Source organism: Phalangium opilio, unplaced genomic scaffold (genome assembly GCF_054372755.1).
Source record: "Phalangium opilio isolate 3A_F unplaced genomic scaffold, DU_Popi_V2 ptg000002l_1, whole genome shotgun sequence".
Taxonomy (NCBI): domain Eukaryota; kingdom Metazoa; phylum Arthropoda; class Arachnida; order Opiliones; family Phalangiidae; genus Phalangium; species Phalangium opilio.
The window spans coordinates 4,532,579-4,553,582 of NW_028324144.1; the positions used below are offsets into that span (position 1 = coordinate 4,532,579).

General features: G+C 32.2%; 5 protein-coding genes across 5 annotated transcripts; 3 read left to right on the forward strand and 2 right to left on the reverse strand.

Annotated features, from left to right (window-relative positions):
* Positions 1-266: 266 nt before the first annotated feature.
* On the forward strand, positions 267-3,133 carry mRpL4 (mitochondrial ribosomal protein L4). Its single transcript, XM_089844096.1, has 9 exons — positions 267-409; positions 550-640; positions 714-882; positions 963-1,014; positions 1,089-1,206; positions 1,282-1,439; positions 1,517-1,575; positions 1,644-1,717; positions 2,924-3,133. Exons 1-9 carry the CDS (start codon positions 341-343, stop codon positions 3,064-3,066), a joined length of 933 nt encoding a protein of 310 aa, XP_089700222.1. The 5' UTR covers positions 267-340; the 3' UTR covers positions 3,067-3,133.
* LOC149718397 (centriolar and ciliogenesis-associated protein HYLS1-like) lies at positions 3,105-4,768 on the reverse strand. Its single transcript, XM_089844105.1, has 7 exons — positions 4,548-4,768; positions 4,277-4,475; positions 4,152-4,210; positions 4,014-4,084; positions 3,887-3,926; positions 3,340-3,518; positions 3,105-3,267 (listed from the first exon to the last, which is right to left on the reverse strand). Exons 1-7 carry the CDS (start codon positions 4,642-4,644, stop codon positions 3,166-3,168), a joined length of 747 nt encoding a protein of 248 aa, XP_089700231.1. The 5' UTR covers positions 4,645-4,768; the 3' UTR covers positions 3,105-3,165.
* Positions 4,769-5,652: 884 nt separating this feature from the next.
* LOC149718398 (3 beta-hydroxysteroid dehydrogenase type 7-like) lies at positions 5,653-10,754 on the forward strand. Its single transcript, XM_089844123.1, has 3 exons — positions 5,653-5,799; positions 5,990-6,564; positions 8,642-10,754. Exons 2-3 carry the CDS (start codon positions 6,036-6,038, stop codon positions 9,190-9,192), a joined length of 1,080 nt encoding a protein of 359 aa, XP_089700249.1. The 5' UTR covers positions 5,653-5,799; positions 5,990-6,035; the 3' UTR covers positions 9,193-10,754.
* Positions 10,755-13,216: 2,462 nt separating this feature from the next.
* On the forward strand, positions 13,217-18,569 carry LOC149718399 (carboxypeptidase inhibitor SmCI-like). Its single transcript, XM_089844329.1, has 4 exons — positions 13,217-14,735; positions 15,374-15,589; positions 17,184-17,378; positions 18,300-18,569. Exons 1-4 carry the CDS (start codon positions 14,684-14,686, stop codon positions 18,479-18,481), a joined length of 645 nt encoding a protein of 214 aa, XP_089700455.1. The 5' UTR covers positions 13,217-14,683; the 3' UTR covers positions 18,482-18,569.
* Positions 18,520-20,406, reverse strand: LOC149718400 (uncharacterized). Its single transcript, XM_089844225.1, has 2 exons — positions 20,054-20,406; positions 18,520-19,979 (listed from the first exon to the last, which is right to left on the reverse strand). The coding sequence occupies exons 1-2, from the start codon at positions 20,159-20,161 to the stop codon at positions 19,353-19,355; spliced, it is 735 nt and encodes a 244-aa protein (XP_089700351.1). The 5' UTR covers positions 20,162-20,406; the 3' UTR covers positions 18,520-19,352.
* Positions 20,407-21,004: the final 598 nt, after the last annotated feature.

The following is a 21,004-nucleotide window of genomic DNA, read 5'->3' on the forward strand; positions in this document are numbered from 1 at the left end:
TGGTTTTGGACCAGAGGAAGTGTGCTATTTCCCAGACTGAGTGGGACTGGGATGGGGTTTCTTGTGTGCCAGATTAGTAAGAATTCTGATCCAGATGAAAAATGTATTGCATGCTATTTACATATGAAAAAGCTGAGAACTGTCAGAAATGTTCTATATGATAAGAATATTCTCTTATTATTCTGAATAATATTAAATATGTACAGCCCTTCTGGGTTTGTGGTACAGTGGTGGTGCACTGGTGCTTTAGCAGACGACAAATTTTGTTTCAGTGATTGTTTCGGCATCGGGGTTATGATTTAACGTCAATTTGTAATTTTAAGTATTTTAAATTCTTAATATGTTAACAAATATATTAAAACCGTATATCCCGAAGTGCCTACGAGCGTTTAATACCCAAAATTTACAGGTAATAGGTTTATTTTTGATTATAATAGACAAATTTGTGACCATAAGACCAAGGCTTAAGGAAATTATTATGGTTTATGAACCTAAAATCTTCAAAATTCCAAATTAACTTAATTATTCACTTGAAAACTTAATTTTAAGAATGTCACATGGATAAGACCCATTACTACAATCCCAAATGATGACTCTATCACAAATCATCCTCCCGAAATTGAATCTACCGCAGATTCACGTAAGTTAGCTTGACAGTGTCTCTACCCTGACATAATTAAGTTTAATTAGCAATTTCCCATTTTCTAATCCAGAAATTAAGTTAAATAGACCACCCCTTCCCATAATAACATCCAGAGATTTTCGTGTACCTCATAAATTTCTCAAACCTCGTCAAGCATGGCTTGAAAATCTTGATACAATTGAATCGGAGAAATTAGGCCTCGTTGATCTACACCCTGAGGTTTTTGCTGAATTCCCAAGGTAGAAATACCAACCACTTTATAGTCAATTATATTCTAGTCCCTTCCATAATTACTCACCAACAATATTTAATTAAATAGAATGGATATTTTAAATGATAACATTAAATGGCAAAGAAATTATCGTAACGTGGTTCGTATTCTCATAATTGAAATACAGACTTTAAATTAATTAATTAAAGTAATTGTGGGTAAATATGATGTTAGGATTGGTCCTTTGCTAAAACAAGGGCTGAAAAACGAGGTGGTGGTAGAAAACCATGGCCCCAAAAGGGTTTGGGCAGGGCACGACACGGAAGTATTCGTTCCCCCTTATTCAAAAATGGTTAGAAATTATATTTATTTCTAATTTCTTTAAATTTTAATTTAATTTAAATGATTAAAATTACGTCATTTTAAGGTGGTATCGCTCATGGTGCCAGAGGTCCAGAAACCTCATTCTATATGTTACCATTTTACACCAGAGTTAAGGGTTTAATAACGGCACTGTCGATCAAATTAGCTCAAAATGATTTAATAATTGTAGATAACTTTGAAATTTGCACTGATGATCCAAAAGTAATAATTTTATTAAATGTTTTTTCTAATTTCCTTTAAATATAATTATTAATTAAGTTTGTTTGAACTTTAATTAGTATTTAGAGGATTTAGCAAACCATCGTCAGTGGGGTATATCAGTTTTATTTATTGATGAGTAAGAATTAACGCTTATTAATTAATTAGTTTATTAGATTAGGGTTAACAACTAATTTATGATTCCAGTACGGATCTAATGCCCCAAAATATATCTGAAGCAACGGAGAAAATACCTCATTTTAATCTAATGCCAGTTTATGGTAAATTTTATTTTAAATTATTTCCTATTCGCGAGTATTTAAGCCTCGTTGCGTCGCGTGCTCGCGAGTATTTAAGCCTTGTTGCGAAACGTGCTCGCGAGTATTTAAGCCTTGTTGCGTCGCGTATTCGCGAGTATTTAAGCCTAGTTACGTCACGTACTCGCGAGTATTTAAGCCTAGTTACGTCGTCGCGTATTCGCGAGTATTTAAGCCGAGTTACGTCGCGTACTCGCGAGTAATTAAGCCAAGTTAGTCGCGTACTCCCGAGTATTTAAGCCAAGTTAGTCGCGTACTCGCGAGTATTTAAGCCTAGTTACGTCGCGTACTCGCGAGTATTTAAGCCTAGTTACGTCGTGTACTCGCGAGTATTTAAGCCTAGTTACGTCGCGTACGGAGTATTTAAGCCTAGTTACGTCGCGTACTCGCGAGTATTTAAGCCTATAGTCTGTCAAACGAAAGAAGAGCCCTGAGAAATTTGTCCAAATTGGTATCGACCCCATAGTACTTTATCAACTTGTTTTGTTTTGTCAATAGTCGTCTGTAATATAGTCTGCTATAAACAGATAGGCTTAATCGCAATAGAACCAATACATTTTGCAATATATATTTAATATGTTCATGTTTCATGGTTTTTTACGATCATAGAGTATTAAAGAATATAAAACAAAATTAACGACAAGACACCAGTTTTATCTTTGTTGAACTATCATTGCAATATATTTTAATGACATTAGTTAAAGTACTTGTCCATAAGTCTAAGTAGTTCAGCATCAAAGCGTCTTCAGCCCACGTCTTCATCAGAGTCTTTGTTAATTTTGTTTTATATTCTTTAATACTCGATGATGGTAAAAAACCATGAAACATGAACGTATTAAATATATATAGCAAAATGTATTGGTTCTATTGCGATTAAGTCTATCTGTTTATAGCAGACTATATTACAGACGACTATTGACAAAACAAAACAAGTTGATAAAGTACTATGGGGTCGATGGTGGCGACACCAATTTGGACATATTTCTCAGGGCTCTTCTTTTGTTTGACAGACTATAGTTACGTCGCGTGCTCCCTGGTATTTAAGCCTAATTACGTCGCGTACTCGGAGTATTTAACAAAAGTAGTACATACTCACAGCCTATTAACAAAATAATACTCTCTAAGCCCAAAAAACAAAATATTTAAACAATTCACTCTATTTTTATGAAGGCTTAAACGTCTACAGTATGTTGAAGCACGAAACTTTGGTTCTAAGCCTGAGTGCTTTGGAGAAAATTGAAGAGCGACTTTTGTTTCAATTATACAGACAAGATAATCGAGAAGTTATGAAAGCATTTAAGAAATATTATTAGGCCTAGGAATAAAATAATGCATCAAACACACGGAGAAATAGTCAAAATAAATTTTATTTCTATTGAACATGCGTGTATTTATTTAATAATTAAAGTTAATTAAAGTCTATCATTCAAACTGGAACAAGAGTTCCATCTGTACAAATTGCTCCGTCGTTCACGAGGGATGTGAAAGATGTTGGGCATTTGTTTCAGTGAAAACTACAGGGAAATTTGGTTAATTATAATTGTTTTTCTATTAATTAATTATTATTATTATTATTATTAATTAACCTCGGCAATTGGGTCGTAATCAAGCATCTGTTCTCTTATATTCCAACGTAATGATTTGTGATTCTTTTCCGATGGTGTTTTATGAGTTTCCCAATATTTTTTATATTGGTGGTAACGACTGACTGGATCGCATTGCTTTGAACCATAAGCGACCATCGGGAAAACGGTAGGTAGTTTTTCTACAAGTTAATTATTTTAATTATTTAAATGGTTATTTTAATTATTTAAATGGTTATTTTAATTATTTAAATGGTTATTTTAATTATTTAAATGGTTATTTTAATCATTTAAATGGTTATTTTAATTATTTAAATGGTTATTTTGGTTATTTAAATGGTTGCTTTAATTATTTAAATAGTTGTTTTAATTATTTAAATAGTTGTTTTAATTATTTAAATAGTTATTTTAATTACTTAAATAGTTATTTCAATTGTTTAAATATTTATTTCAATTATTTAAATAGTTATTTAAATTGTTATTTTAATTATTTAAATTAGTAAACATTGATACTTTGAGAATAAAATAAATTAGTTAAAATTTAATTTACTTTTTGACATTTCAAATAAATTCCCAGTTGATCTTGAAATCTACAAATATTTGCATAATTTTAAATTGATTAATTAAATTTAGCTAAATTAAAATGGGAATGGGGATTTTTAAAATTGAATTTTCACCTTTTTGTCATAAAGTGGTTGAAAATTAGTACTAGTTTGGCGATATTCACCCCTGGAGGTTTCGTTTGTGTCTAATTAATTAATTATTTTAATTAAAGAGAAACCCATTGGCATTTTATGGAGCTAAAACTTAATTACCAGAAAATACACTAGTAAAGGAAACTTCTTCAACATAAGACTTTCCATTTGAATTATGCCTGAGTTTATTATATTTTTGATTAAATTTGTAATGAGTTAATTTAATTATGATTTAAATGAAATACCTAAGAGTTTTCCGTTTAATTACTCGACTACTTCCACTTGAGCTTAAGTTAGAACTATTTTTCACTACAGGTTTAGTTACAAAATCATTTAAATAACTTCCATTTTGATCAATATCATTTATGGGTATTTGAGATTGTGAACTGCTAGTACTAGAACGCAGACTTGATTCTCGTTCTTCAGCCATTAATTTATCTAAATCTAATTATTAACATTTTAACTTACTGTCATTAGTCCAGAAAACTATGTAAAGCTAGTGTTAAAAGGTCAAACCTCTTTTGAACTTTACAAATAGCTCATCTGATATTCCTGAATATCCCATTTTTTCAAGTTCTTGGCGTAATTCTTCCTCTGTAATATTGTAATCCATTACTCTTGTGATTATTAATTACTATTCTTAAATTATTATTGAACTATCTCCGAAGTTTAAACGTATTTCATAATTTCGTTTCAAATTTAAGTTTCCCTCCAACAACAACGACGATCGTTCTAAGCAGACGATTTTGGAAGTATGGACAGGCACGTGATTTAAATATTTGCTCTGATTGGACCATGAACAGGAAGCGATTTAGAAAATTCTCAGAAAGTTCAATAATATAATCAAACCGACGTGACCGGCCCCTATTTTAAATGGGTGTCTAAAATCGTATATTTAACTTTTGAAGCAAGTTATCGCCGTTATCGGCTATTTGACATATTTCATTATTTTATTCCAACACACTTCCTGCGTTTTGTGCTTATTTCCGATCCTGCATTTTGAGAATCTGAATTCTGAATCCAAATTTGGCGCCTTTTTAGTGACAAAGGTTAATGCGGAAATCTGATTTATGCAACGGAAATAATAGAAATTGAACACTTTTTATAGCGTTTTCCTTTGTGGTCGCCCTAGAGCGCTCCGAGATCGCTCCATATTTTCGTGTTACGTCATCGCTCTAGCTCGGAGGGCCGAATGTAGTTGCTCCCAATGAAGGACAAAAGTGTTTTCAGAGCAGTTTTGTGACGTCATCAGGCGCTCCATTTTGGTCGCTCCGTCTCTAGAGCCTGAGCGGTTGGGATCAATCCGGGAGCAAAACGGGAGGGAGCGACTGTGCCAATGTAAGACGCGCCTCCGTCTCGGAGCAGCTCGTTATTTCCAATGAAAGACGATTTTTATTTCGGAGCGCTCGGATCACCACAAAGAAAAACGCTATTAAAGGGAGGTCTAAAATTGAAGCAATTATCTTACATATTTTTCGTAAATATCGGACATTTAAGAAATTAATCGAACACATCCTGTGACTTTTCTTGGGCTTATTTCCGATACTGCATCTGAAATTCTGAATCCAAATTTGGCGCCTTTTTTCATGCTCATGCGCAGATGAAAAGCGGAAACGAAATCCGAAGGTCAGTCGACGTCGTTGTATGTTTCTCTCTGATTTTGGCCCACTCATAGTTCCTTGCTTCTAGAAGAGTCTACGCCTTAGGGGGTTAGAGTAAGACGTAAATTGTCCGCTGTGTAGTGTCTTCGTACTGTCCATTCTAAAAGGTACATTTTAATCTCTTAATAACCCAAAATTTCCCATAGCTATTAAATTTAAAGCAAATTAAACTTAAGGCAAAGGCTTGACAAATATTATTATAAATTTTTACGTTCTGACGTGGCAATATTTAGTGGTTGGCTTCACTTTAATTTAATTAAAAGTGATTTTAATTATATTATACATTAAATTTTGCAGTTAATTTGGATTTAGAGTGTACATTACGATAAAAATCAATTGAAAAATGACCGAAGTAGTGTTAGTTACGGGTGCCAGTGGATGTTTGGGACAATTTATCGTGAAACTTCTTCAAGAAAAAGATGACACTGTTAAGGAAATCCGCGTTTTTGATTTGGTGCCTTACGAAAATAAGTTAAAACACGAAGAAAACAAACCCATAACGAAAATTATCGGAGATGTTCGAGACAAGAAGGCCCTTATTGAAGCGACTGTTGGTGTTGATTGTGTCTTCCACGCTGCTGCCGCTGTCGATCTAAGAATGTTCCCAGATGCGGAGAAATTACATTCCACTAATTTGGATGGTACCAGGAATGTTATTGACGCCTGCATTAAGAACAATGTGCCTCGATTAGTTTACACCAGTACCATTGATATCATGTTCAGCGGAGAACACATATTCTATGGAATGGAAAGTACCACCGTCGTTCCTAAGAAGTTTCCATTGGGTCCCTACGCTGAAACTAAAGCCAAAGCTGAGGAATTGGTTCTGAAAACTGGAGCTAATGGTGGAACTGTGACCGACGATGGCAAAAGTAAGTTCAAATTGCTTTTGTATCATTTTTTTATTTTTTTCATATTGACAAGGGAAATGAGTCGGTAATTAATTGATAGCTTAATTGATCAGTTATGATGAGGGGGAATTTTTTATGTTTCCTGTATTTTAGAAATATTGTTTCTTGTTTTGGTGTTTTATTTTATTCATTGGGTTTTTATCAGGATTCAGGAATATTTGTGATTTAAATTATTTTTGGTTAAAGAAGAGACCAGTTATGATAATTTAGTTTTTTTTTCTAAGTGGTACTCTTTAAATTATTTAGTTTTTACTAGGGCTATTATTTAAATTGCATAGTTTTTCACTAGTACTCTTTAAATTGCTTAGTTTTTCACTAGTGGTACTCGTTAAATTTAGTTTTTCAATAGTGGTACTCTTTAAATTATTTAGTTTTTCACTAGTGGTACTCTTTAAATTATTTAGTTTGCAATAGTGGTACTCGTTAAATTATTTAGTTTTTCACTTGTGGTACTCTTTAAAATATTTAGTTTTTCACTAGTGGTACTCTTTAAAATATTTAGTTTTTCACTAGTGGTACTCTTTAAATTATTTTGTTTCACTAAGGGTACTCGTTAAATTGCTTAGTTTTCACTAGTGGTACTCGTTAAATTGCTTAGTTTTCACTAGTGGTACTCGTTAAATTGCTTAGTTTTTCACTAGTGGTACTCGTTAAATTTAGTTTTTCAATAGTGGTACTCTTTAAATTATTTAGTTTTTCACTAGTGGTACTCTTTAAATTATTTAGTTTGCAATAGTGGTACTCGTTAAATTATTTAGTTTTTCACTAGTGGTACTCTTTAAAATATTTAGTTTTTCACTAGTGGTACTCTTTAAATTATTTTGTTTCACTAAGGGTACTCGTTAAATTGCTTAGTTTTCACTAGTGGTACTCGTTAAATTGCTTAGTTTTTCACTAGTGGTACTCGTTAAATTGCTTAGTTTTTCACTAGTGGTACTCGTTAAATTGCTTAGTTTTTCACTAGTGGTACTCGTTAAATTGCTTAGTTTTTCACTAGTGGTACTCCTTAAATTATTTAGTTTCACTAGGGGTACTCTTTAAAATAATTTATTTTCGTTGGTGGCACTCTTTAAAATAATTTATTTTCGTTGGTGGCACTCTTTAAAATAATTTATTTTCGTTGGTGGCACTCTATAAAATATTTTATTTTCGTTAGTGGCACTCTTTAAAATATTTTATTTTCGTTAGTGGCACTCTTTAAAATATTTTATTTTCGTTAGTGGCACTCTTTAAAATATTTTATTTTCGTTAGTGGCACTCTTTAAAATATTTTATTTTCGTTAGTGGCACTCTTTAAAATATTTTATTTTCGTTAGTGGCACTCTTTAAAATATTTTATTTTCGTTAGTGGCTCTCTTTAAAATATAAAATTTTCGTTAGTGGCTCTCTTTTAAAATATATAGTTTTTCGTTAGTGGCTCTCTTTAAAATATATAATTTTTCGCTAGTGACACTCTTTAAAATATATAATTTTTCGCTAGTGACACTCTTTAAAATGTATAATTTTTCGCTAGTGACACTCTTTAAAATATATAATTTTTCGCTAGTGACACTCTTTAAAATATATAATTTTTCGCTAGTGACACTCTTTAAAATGTATAATTTTTCGCTAGTGACACTCTTTAAAATATATATTTTTCGCTATGTAATTTTCACTAGTGACTCTCTTTAAAATTAATAATTTTCACTAGGGCTACTCTTTGAAATTATTAATTTTCACTAGGGCTACTCTTTGAAATTATTAATTTTCACTAGGGCTACTCTTTGAAATTATTAATTTTCACTAGGGCTACTCTTTGAAATATTTAGTTTTCACTAGTTGTTACCTTAATTATGCCTTTTACAGATTTTTACCAATAGAGTATTAGCACATCCCTCCCTTTGATTTCATCATTATTCTCTAAGAATAGTTAACACGGAGTGCCACCACTAAAAATATTTTCAAATAGCCTTAAATCAGTGAGGTTTATGCACAACCCCCCCCCCCCCTTGAAATACCGCAACGAAAAATACAACGAAAACCCTGTTTTAACGTTTAGCAAAACTTCGAGCGTTGGCTATAAGATGTTCCCCATTTTACGGCGAACAAGACCAACACTTTGTCACTGCCATGCTGAAAAAGGCAAAGGAAAATGGTTCAGTAACGCGAATCCATAGCTTGGACGAACGTTTACAGGTTATGTACGTTGGTAACGCGGCTTGGGGTCATATCAAGGCCAAAGAACGTTTGGCCGTTGACGAATCTATTTCTGGAGAAGAGTTTTATCTGACAGACGATACTCCAATCATAGATTTGTACGAAAATGTTAGACCTTACGTAGAGGCGCACAAAGATAAGCTAAGCGATTACGTTTTGCCTTATTGGATAATCTATTTGGGGTTGCTTTTATTCACCCTCGTCTTGAAACTTATCCGTCCCATTTACAAAGTTGATACCAAAATCCCTCCGCCTGGTTTAGTCGCTTTCCTTTGTAGTACTATTTTCTTTAATCGTAGTAAATCTACTCTTAGATTAAACTATACTCCTCTTTATACTGCGGAGGAATCGCAGAAACGCTCGGTCGAATATTATACTAACGTTAAAGTATGAAATCTTTCTCCGTATCACTATTCGTTTTAAATTACTTCAGTAATCAACTCTATACAATGATCTTGAAGTAATTGTAACCACGGAGTTCGTATAAGGTCTGAAAATAACTTAAACACTGAAATTTTAACTTTTAATTAAGCTGGGAATCTAATTTTTAATATTAAAGCAGGGATAGATTTAATTTTAGAAGTAGGAATGGTGAACGGAGTAATCTGGGCGCGCGTCAAAGTCCCGGACCCCCTTCCCGGGACGCGGGGGGGGGGAATATAAAAGAAGAGGAGGGTCATAGCGACAGAGGTAAAAAGAAATTACGTATTTTACGCCGCCCCCGTCAGAAACGTCATCAAAACGTAGTTTAAGTGAGCCAATAAGATAATTTAAACTTTTCGTTACGCGTTGGAGGGAGGGGCTCTATACTGGGTGGTCTATGAGTCGGACTGAAGTAAATACCAAACCGTTTTCCATTCCTACTTCTAAAATTAAATCTATCCCTGATTACAGTAATTTGACAAAAAAATTCCTTGAATAAGGAATGATTAACCAATTTAATCTTGAAATTTTAACTTAAATTTAATTAAGCTGGGGAATTTAATTTTTAAAATATTAATATTAAATTAATTTGAAAAAACCCTTTTATTAGAAGTGATTAACTTAATTAATCATATAATATAAAATAATTTTAATTTAATTTGAAATCGAAGGGAAATTAAATTTTAGATTATAGGAAATATAATTTTTTTTTTATTTTATTTAACTTAGTTCTAGGTATTGTTTTACCTAAATAATCTGCAACTACGAAGTTTTTAGTGACGTCACACCCTCCTATATCTTACCTCGGTTTTTGGCTACCAATATTAAACGTCACGTCCCCGTAGCTCTTCCCCTATCGGTACCACTCTATTCCAGTAAATTATTACAGTTTAAAATTCTTGCTAAATTTCTAATATCTTTAATCTTATCCCGGTAAATCCTAAGAAATAATTCTAGATTTGAAAAAAATATAAATTGCTCAATTTTTCCGAAAAATAACTATTTTGAAATATTTCCTTAATATTTCATATACCAGAAGTATTTAACACGAAATGTTTCGTTACGTAATTTATTTTGTAGCTCAGGAAACACAGGTGCTTCAAATTTATTTACCTCTACCTGTAATTTAGTTTAATTTACATTTAAGTTATTACCGGACCTTATACGAACTCTAAACGAAAAATTTTATAAAATATTTTCATATTGGATATTAAACGGGGTTTATTGGTTTAATTTTAGTAATTAGTTAATTTATATGGTTAATTATAAACGTTCTTTATTTCCATCGAGCATTGGAGATCAAAAAAAAAAAAGAAATCCATTCCACTTAACTTTAATTATAATTAAATAATTAATCATACGACGCTCAAAATTTGAATACTTTTATATGTGGGTATATATCTATTATATATTTTTGTAATTTACATTTAATAGGGAATTTTCATTCATATTATTATAATTATAATTAATATTAATTATATATATTAAAATATTGATTTTATAAAATAAAATTCATATTTGTTTAAAAATTATACAGCTTGTATTTTTATTTTTAATTTTAAGCTAGTACGAGGTACGAGCAAGTAGTAATGTTAAATTCTCACGAAGTAATTTCAATTGAAAATTTTCAGGGAGTGTAGTTTTTAAGCTCATTAGCTTGGAAGGCATATATTATCTATAAAATCCTATAGTTTTGGGAATATCCTGTAAAGTGCTATATTTGCATATAGCATGGTTTATATAAAAGTCCTATATAAACCTATGTTTTATATAAAAGGCTTATATAATCCCATGTTTTATTGAAAAGTCCTATATAATCCTATGTTTTATTGATAAGTCCTATATAATCCTATGTTTTATTGATAAGTCCTATATAATCCTATGTTTTATTGATAAGTCCTATATAATCCTATGTTTTATTGATAAGTCCTATATAATCCTATGTTTTATTGATAAGTCCTATATAATCCTATGTTTTATTGATAAGTCCTATATAATCCTATGTTTTATTGATAAGTCCTATATAATCCTATGTTTTATTGATAAGTCCTATATAATCCTATGTTTTATTGAAAAGGCCTGTATAATCCTATGTTTTATTGGAAAGTCCTATATAATCCTATATTTTATAAAGTCATTTTCATGAAAAATGTTATTAAAACGTACATTTTCATGGAAAATGTTATAAAGTCGTACATTTTCATGAAAAATGTTATTAAATCGTACATTTTCATGAGAAATGTTATAAAATCGTACGTTTTCATGAAGAATGTTATAAAATCGTACGTCTTCATGAAGAATGTTATTAAATCGTACGTTTTCATGAGAAATGTTATAAAATCGTAAGTTTTCATGAAGAATGTTATTAAATCGTACATTTTCATGAAAAATTTTATTAAATCGTACATTTTCATGAGAAATGTTATTAAATCGTACATTTTCATGAAAAATATTATAAAATCGTACATTTTCATGAAAAATATTATAAAATCGTACATTTCATGAAAAATGTTATTAAATCTTACATTTTCATGAAAAATGTTATAAAATCATATATTTTCATTGAAAATGTTATTATCCAATTCGGATGGAAGTCCCTGCCTGTCAACACGAGTTAAATAACCTTCCTAGTTATCCTAAAAAAAATAGTTTTTTCTCATGATAAAACGCGATATGGCCATTGTCCACTAAAAAACCCCAAACTTTAACATAATCACTCGCTGACCTCTTACGCGTTTCCTTCACATCTATACATTTGTCTTCTTCCCGTATCAATAACCTATTGTTTTCAAAATCGAAAATTATACAGATCTACGGAAAAACAAATCAAAAATTCGATTGCTCAAACAATTTGTTAAAAAAACGAAAGGAAAATCTGAAAAATAAAACATTTTTCTATCTTTTTTTTGTTAAATATTAAAAAAATCTTTTTCGCTATGAGGAAAGGTTTTGTGATATTGGGTCTCTCTCGCAATAGACGTAGTTGTTAAAAAGCCCGCAGTTATTTAGATGCATCATTAAGTGCTATGATATTAACATTATTCCGAAGGTCGACTGTACCAATAATTTTAATGTGGTTTTTTTTATTTAAAAGAAATTCGTATTGCAAAGTATACAGTATATCATGTAGCGGTAGTATAAATGGACTTTAATTTTTGAACGGGCCTTAAATTAATATTTGACAAATATACTTAATGATTTCCTTAAAGATTTATTTTTAATTAGCAAAATTTATATCGCAATATTAATACATATTCAATTTCAAGAATAACACCAAATTTCAGATAATTTGGATTAAAAATTAACGAAACGTTAGACCTTATTTACTAAATTGACTTCATAGAAAATACCGTGAAATTTCAAGGAATTTCGAAGAAAATATGCGTAAACGTTTTTGGTAGTTTAAAAGGGTATAATTTTAATATTTTTCGTACTCTAAATGCTAAACTAACCTCATGGAAAATACCATGATTTTCGAGAAAATATGCGTAATTCTTAGTAAAATCTGGCAATTCAAAATTACTGCCTGCCTTAACAATTTATCGAACTCTACATGCTAAACTAACTACCACGAAAAAAACTATGAAATTTCATGGAATTAATTTTAATTACGAAGAAAAATATGCGTTGCTTTAGGCAAAGTCAAGCAATTTAGAATTTAGAATTTTTTTTCAAAATTTACACGCTAAACTGATCTTCTCGAAAATACCATGAAATTTCATGGAATTATAAATAAAACACAAGTAATGTTTAGGAAAAAAGTCGATGAATTTAGAAAGGGGTTATTTAAATTTTTTTTCTTACACTATATGCTAAACTGATCATGAAATTTCATGGAAAACATTACACGTAAGTCGTTAGGAAAAAAACAGGAAATTTAAATAGGAATTCAATAAATAGCTTTTTAGCTCTACAAACCTCGTCGAAAATTCCATGAAATTCCATTGAATGTTAAAGAAAATACGCTGGTAAGTCTTAAGGAAAATTAGGCCTATAAGTTTTGAAAGAGATTGATTAATTTGTCAAACACTACGCACTAAACAAACCCCGCGAAATTAAAAAGAAATAAAACGAAAATAATTATTAAACTAGATTTTGGAAAAAGGCCATTTTAAAAGATATTTTTAATTATACAAATCTTTTTAAAGATCGTATTTCAAAACCTTGAAAAACACTTTAAAAACAAAATCAATGCCAAATTATTATCTGTTAAACTTGAATTTACGAACGCTTTTATCTTTAAACAAGATAACATTTTTAACCACGTTTTTATCGCGGTAGCAAAAATAATCTTTAGTTCGTCGTGTAATTTGCATAACTTCGACCCTCTTGTCCTAGTTAAATGTTATTGACACGTACATCGATATATATCTATCGCTTTTTTCCAATTAGATAATTACTTTTTAATATTTTAACGAGAGGTCAACTTCGAAAAACACTACGGCACCATTAACCTTTGTTCAATGATTCAACAATATTTTAATTTTCCCATTCCTAATCCTCCCATTAATTACTTATGTATCTGATCAGGGTTGATTATAAACTTTGGAAAACCCAAACAAAGTTATAATATAAAAAGGCTGGTCGAAAGGAACCGTTGTTTAATTGTTATTCGTACATATACATAACATAATAGCAATTAGTATGACACTTCCCATTGAATTTGAAACCCAAACGTCGGAGGCCAGACTCCCTTGTGAAGTCAGAAGCTAGGCCTATTTTGTAAATGGTATGAATCATCCTAGCCTGAAAACTATGTATATGATCATAAAGCGAACTTGTGAACCAAATATTAACGAAATCGGTTGAAAGATACAGATGCTATTCCATTAAGAAGATTATTTTATATTTCTGGACGCCATTTTTCAAGATGGCAGCGGATTCGAAAAATCTCTCTTAACGTCCCTGCAAAATTTAAGCCATTTAGGTGAAGCGATTTGGGCTGAGCTGTGATTGTTATCAGTCATTCAGTCAGACGTTTTAATAACCAATAGAGCTATCTCAGTTGTGACGTCATTGCCTAGGTAAAACGTCACAGGCTTAGCTTTGGCAATGGGCGGCCATGTTTGGTACCGTGCTGGTTCCATGAGCAAATACCATAGGTGACGTCACACTAAGGCTTATGAGATAGCTCTATTGGCTCTGCATTGTTCTCCAGGGGTCGCTTCTACCGAATTTCGGCAAATAATAAGTAAGTTTACGGAAATAATTGTCTTAAACTAACCTAACGTATTTCATGTCAAACTTATTGTTGTCATTTTATTTATGGTGCATCCAAAAAAAAATACATTTTTTTTATTTTATTTTTGAATAATGTTAAACTACAACCTAGATTTTATTATTTTTTCACGCATTTAATTATCTTTTTTCAGTATAAATAATCGAGGTAAATTTAGTTTTAGACGCAGTTTAACCGTAGCAGATTTTCAGTCAGGTTTTGAATTCCCAACCAAGTTCTGCAATGATTGCTATTGCTATTTTTGCCATCCTTTCGCAATGTGTGCTAGCCGAAGGTAAGTATTTATTTCAAATATTTATTTTCTTGTCTCAAGGTTGAGCGGTTGAGCGGTTTTTAACAAAAAAAAAGTAAAGTAGAATTCTATTTCTATATAATATAAATTTATCCTTGTCAAATAATAATTGTTACTATAGGGGCTAGAGAAATTTCACCCCCTTTAATGCAGTGTTGTCAGGCCCTCTGTGGATTATTTTAGTCGAGTACTGATTTAAACTGAACTTCTATGTAGTCTCTTGGTTCAACAAGGGTCTGGTAACACTCCAGTTAGTGAAAAAATATGTATTAATTTATTTATTTCGAAGTCTAATTGATTTAAATTTAAAGTTAATGATTGGTTAATAGGCATAATAATTATCTAGTTGGTGGGAGATTAAACCCAATAAAAGCTCAACTAGCTCGTTGCCATGTTGCTGCACATTGACGTTGTTTATTTTGTGCTCTATGATTAGCCATTGAAATGAGTCATGTGGTCTAGAAAAGCCAATGACACGCTCTATATTTTATTCCGGAATAGTCCACCAAGACCATAGCCAACTCGATCACGCGCTTAGAGGCGTCGTCTATTTACAGAAACGAATCTAGGCCCGCGAATATTTGAATTTTTAAATTTCGACGCCTGGTATTTCTTTTCAGCTGAGCCAAAGCAACTTTGCGGAGAAGAACCTTTAATATCATTCTGCAAACTTCAAGCGGTTCGAGGACCGTGTAAATCGGAAATTCAACGTTATTTCTATAACGCCACATCGAAAAAATGCGAGGTTTTTACTTATGGAGGCTGCCGAGGAAATGTAAACAATTTTGAAACGGAAAGAGATTGCCTAGACTCTTGCTCTAGGGAATCCAATGGAGGTAAACTATTTATTTTACCTCTTAGCCCCTTTTGATTTTACCAACCGCTAAAACCAGTCTTGGAAATAGCACAGGTCCACAGGTCAAAAACCAGTTTATTAATTGCTCGGACCAGTTTTTTTATTCAAAATCCGGGGGTTACTGGTCCTTGGGACCAGTTTATTATTTGAGAATTTTTATGAAAATTCGGGAGGGACCAGTTTAAAAATTCTAGTCATTATAAATTTCTACTCCATGGATATAGTCTCCTAGCTTTGACATTTTCTCATTCTTGCCTTCCTTGCTACACAGCCCACTCGATCACGCTTTAGCTTCACACAATGTTTTTCCTATGTAAAAGCGCGTGTTGGTAATTATGGGCTTTTTCGCTCGAAAAATCCAAGGAGCCAGCTTTTAACATGACCGGCTATGGGAGGAACACAATTATTTTGCCCTAATTTTGAAACTACTGGTGCAAAACTCTTGAAATTTTAAAGTGATGTGGTCTTGGAACGGTTTAATAAGTTTCTTCCGTTTCACTTGTACGAATCTCTTGAAATTTTACTGAGAGGCACATTGAACGGTTTTAAGTTATGATGCAAAGTTTCAAAATTTTCAAAGAAACAATTCACTTCCAAAAAATTCATTAAAATTGTGCTTGTGCATAATCCTACAACCTATTTAGTCGCTTAGGGAAATTTTAGGAAAAGGACTATTCGTTTTAAAAGTTCGAAATTTTCCACAATAATTTAAATATGCCTTTCACTAAAATTTCAAGAGACTCGAACCAGTGAAGCTGAGGGAAACAAATTTAAACTGTTTGAGACTAAGCCATTAAATTATGGTTCATTTTCGTTTTAATGTTGTTACAAAAAGCTTTGTAAGAGAAAAACTTTGCACAAAAATACTAAACATTATTTTGCAAATCTCATTAAAATTTCAAGAGATTTCAACCAGTATTTTCAAAATTAGGACCAAAAACGGTGTTCCCCCCAATGACGGAGTTAACTCTGATTTTTGACATAATTTTGCATCTATAGCCCGATCGAATGGGCTGTGCGTTAACGAAATACTCCCTTAATTTTTCAATAGGATTAGTAAAAAATAAATTATGGATAGGGTCACTGGTCCCAAGGACCAGTTTAATATTGTAGACGCTGGGGGTCACTGGTCCCGAGGACTAGTTTCAAAAAAATCCTTATTTCCAAGACTGGCTAAAACTCATTCACATTGCTAAGAATATACTGTCCTCTGGTGCCTACCTCGCGTACTTAGTAGCGAATAATTGAGCGCAGTCAAGCTTTTCAATTCGTATATTTATAAATAATTAGTTTATTTAAAAATAAAAGAGATATATTGTAAATATATCATAAAAGATAACAACCTTCGTGATAAATATGTCGGTGTTCTTACTTTAACATAAGTAAATTATTACTTGCGGGAAATTTTTACGACCTTAAAAACGGGTTTCATAAATATACCTTATTGTTATAATAGCGTGCTTGAAAGAGGCCACCCTTTTTGAAAACGATGTTAAAAACTTGAAAACACTTTTTTTTTATTTTAAATTAGAGTTATAATTAAATATTAATGACCATTAAGTGATTTTTTTTAGCTTCTCTGCAATCAGGCCATGACGTTTGTTTCCTGCAAATTTCTGAAGGGGAGGGCGCTCACTCAACAGAGCAATATTACTACAACGCAAATGAGCGAAAGTGTTTGCCATTTATGTACAAGGGAACTGGTGGCAATGATAACCGATTCTCAACGTGGCAAGCGTGTCAAGCTCGGTGCAAACGTGCCAATTCCGGTAATGTTTTAATTATTTAAAGTGGGATTGGGAAAGTAGCGTTTAATGTTTGCAACCAAGAACGTTGATACAGTTACAAGGCAATGCTGGCGTCGTGACTCGTGAAGTTTTGGCAATTTAGTGGCACCATCTACTGAATACCTATATTTTTAGATATTAATTAAAAACGAAAAATAATGATCTTTTAGTTTCTGAAAGATGGCGCTGGAAACGAGATTATTAGAATTAAAAACGCCCCGAATTTGCCTGCGGTAAATTACTATGTGTAAATTTTTATGAATTCTAGCATAATAAGGCGTTACATAAATTTGAAATTCGAAAATGGTTAAAGTTCTGAGATTTAGTGGTAAGGTGTCGCCTTCTGGTGGCACTAATTTGTAGCTTGTGACAGGAGTTTGCTCTAGCAGCGTGGGAAATAAGGCGGTGGCACAGGGCAAATGACCAGTTTAAAAATTGCCTGGACCAGTTTAAAAATTAAATCAGAGGGACCTCTAAGAAAATTCAAGGGTTTCCAGAGTCCAGACATTAGCTTTTATATTGTAATTATCCACTTCTTCAATTTAGCAGACGACGCGCCCTGATCAGTGGTCATGGACCAGTTTATTTATTCCAGGCCAGAGGGGTCGCTGGCCCAATGTCCAGTTTAAAAAAATCCTTATTTCCCACCCTGGTCTAGAGAACTTACTCTAGATCGTGACGCGTGTGTGTCATGGCATACATAGCCATAACAACGTCATAACGGTGTTGTTTTCTTCAAGATGACGTGCAACTAAAGATCATTAAAACTACATAATTTTCTATATTCTATTAATTTAGAAAAGATAATATTTTGAAACAGAATTTAATGATAGATTCCTACTATCCCTTTCAGATCAAATTAATTATATGCCAACATTATTAAACAAATTTAATTAACTTTAGGTGACGTTTGCGATATCACCAAATCTGAATCACCTTCATTAACATGCATGGCTTTCTTCAAGAGATTCCGATACAACAAAGACACATCAGAGTGTGAAGAATTTGTTTTCGGAGGATGTTGTTCAACCGCTAATAACTTTGTCACCAAAAATCAATGCCAGAAAATATGCTATAATAGATAAAGAAGACGCCAGAGAAAAATGTTTATTTTTTATTTTAATTAATTTTATATTAAGTAGCTATAATCCCAAAAAAAATAAAAAAATAATTATTAAAGATTTTTAAAACGAATAAATGATATAAAAAAATTCTGAAATTTGTTTGATAAGTAGTCAAGTTTTTATATAAAACAACGGAATATGCTAAGAGACAATCGAAGTGGACATATTTTACATCATACAAAGCACAGCCCACTCGATCACGCGTGATCGAGTGGGCTCGGGCTGTGTACAAAGTTACTGTGCCTGCATCCTGCAAGGCTCCGCTGGCGCCCTTTAAAGGAAAAATACAGGTAAAAAAAACAGACTTTTTCTAAATATAAATGAAAAATGTACTTAGTAAAATAAATAATCTCTTATTAATTACAAAATAATTTACATTTGATTAGTCAAAAAAATCAATCATTACTACGCCGCCACCATTAGTTTAGTGGAGTCTGCTAAATCCAACCTTTTACGTGCGTGATCTAGTGGGCTGTGGTCTCTCAGCCTTTGAAGTTTGAGAATTCAACAAATCCCATATGGGTAAGTGGTTCTGGCTAGCAGACGCCACTAAAACAATGGCGGATGGTGTAGTAGTCCTTGATTATTTTTGAGACTAATTAAATTAATTGCAAATTAGTAATAATTAATAAGAAATCATTTATTTTCGTTTTTTTAATATTTTTTATTTTATATTCAAAAAACTGCCATTCTTTTAAGGTATGTAATGTAATGTTATCTCCCCTTTTCATTTTTAATTACAAAAATCTCAAAATGGTACAACAGATTCAAGTAAGTAAATTTCATAATTAATTAATTATTAAGACGTCACACCCTCATCTTTATATTACATTTAAATCCCCAATATCACTTCACACGATTTTTCTCCTTCGCGCTTTGCAGCCGCTTCAAGATCATTTTTTAGCTTCCTCAAGTCCTTTTCCGCTTTTTTTAACCTAAAATCTTTTATATCAATTATTTGTTTTTGACGTTCTACCGTTCGTCTAAGTTCTTTTATTTTTTCTTCCAATTCATTAATTACGCTTGAACAATCACAATTTTTTACAATCTGCGGCTCAAGCACATTCAGAGTTACGATAGGTTGATCGTTATCGTTATCATGGTTCGTCTCTAATTGAACATTGTCTATTGGCACTTGATCAACTTCAGTCTCTAAATGCGTTAATGGAGCGAATGGTTCGTCGGCATCAACGTCTTCAACTTCATTTTTCACCTCTTTAGGTGCGCAAATAGTTGTCGAGTTCGTGAAATCCCAATCGAACTGGGAAGGGACGGCACCGGGTTTCAAAAATCTTCGACTACTCGGTCCGACAAATTCAAAATCTTCCGGTTTAAAATGTTTAGAGCACACGTATATATAGTTTACAGCGTTGTATAAATAATCTCGTCTACGGATTGTTTTAAGCCACAGGCTTCTCCGTGCCATATTTTCGATAGACGGAACTTTATGGTAAGATACCTACAATGATAATGGTTGGGTTTACTTAAATCTAATCTAAGGCAATACTAACTAAAAATAAATGAATAATTTACATTTTTTGCTGTTCCTCTTTGTCGACAATCTAATACGCAACAAACTTTACCAGTTTTGCCAGATTCACAAGCAGATCGGGATGCCTGGCCAGGAACAAACTTTCCCATTATATGGTCCAAGGCTTAGGTTCACGACAGTGACAGTTTGCGTCGTGTTTATAAAGAAAACACTTTCACTGTCAAAATATTGCCGTTATTTATAGGTAAAAGTATTTTAGTAACTTAAATTGACTGTAGATAACGGAAAATATCTTTGTATTTGTATTGTATAATGTTTATGGTTAATCGTAATTTTAACTAAGAAGTAAATGTCAAAGAACTCAAAGTTGTTGGAATTTGGAAAGGTGCAACTTTCTCGGGGTCGGGCAGGGATGTTTGATATATCGTCGACACTCTATAGGGATCGGCCTCTCTTGTCAAAAGGTGGGGTAAAAAAGCGAGCCGTCTCAAAAATCGGACGCCTGGTGTCAGGGAGCAGCGTAACTAAATTCATGACGTCAAGTCACGAGAAATTCAAAGGTGGGAAGAAAATGATTTACTGATTGGTTGAAATAAAAATGGCGCAAATTACGAAAGATTGGCCGCGCAATTTCAACGAGTTATCTCAAAATTGCCTTTTCCATACCTTTTCACTCTTTTAAACTGAAAACTATTTGTAAATTAAAATATATTTTTTTAAAATGCCTGGAACTTTTTGTTCCGTTCCTAACTGTGGAGCAAAGTAAAATATCCAAGATTATCCCTTTTTAAGTTTCCTAAACAGAAAATTCAACACTAAAAAGAAAACATTCACCTATTTATACTAAGTTTAATATCAATTAACTACTACTCACTGAAATAACTTGAAATTTCTTACAAAAAAAATAAGCTTCTCGTTGTTTTCGTCCATGTTTTAATTCCGAACATAACTCTCTTCATTGTTGTTTTTAAACTTTTATAGGCCTCGCAGAG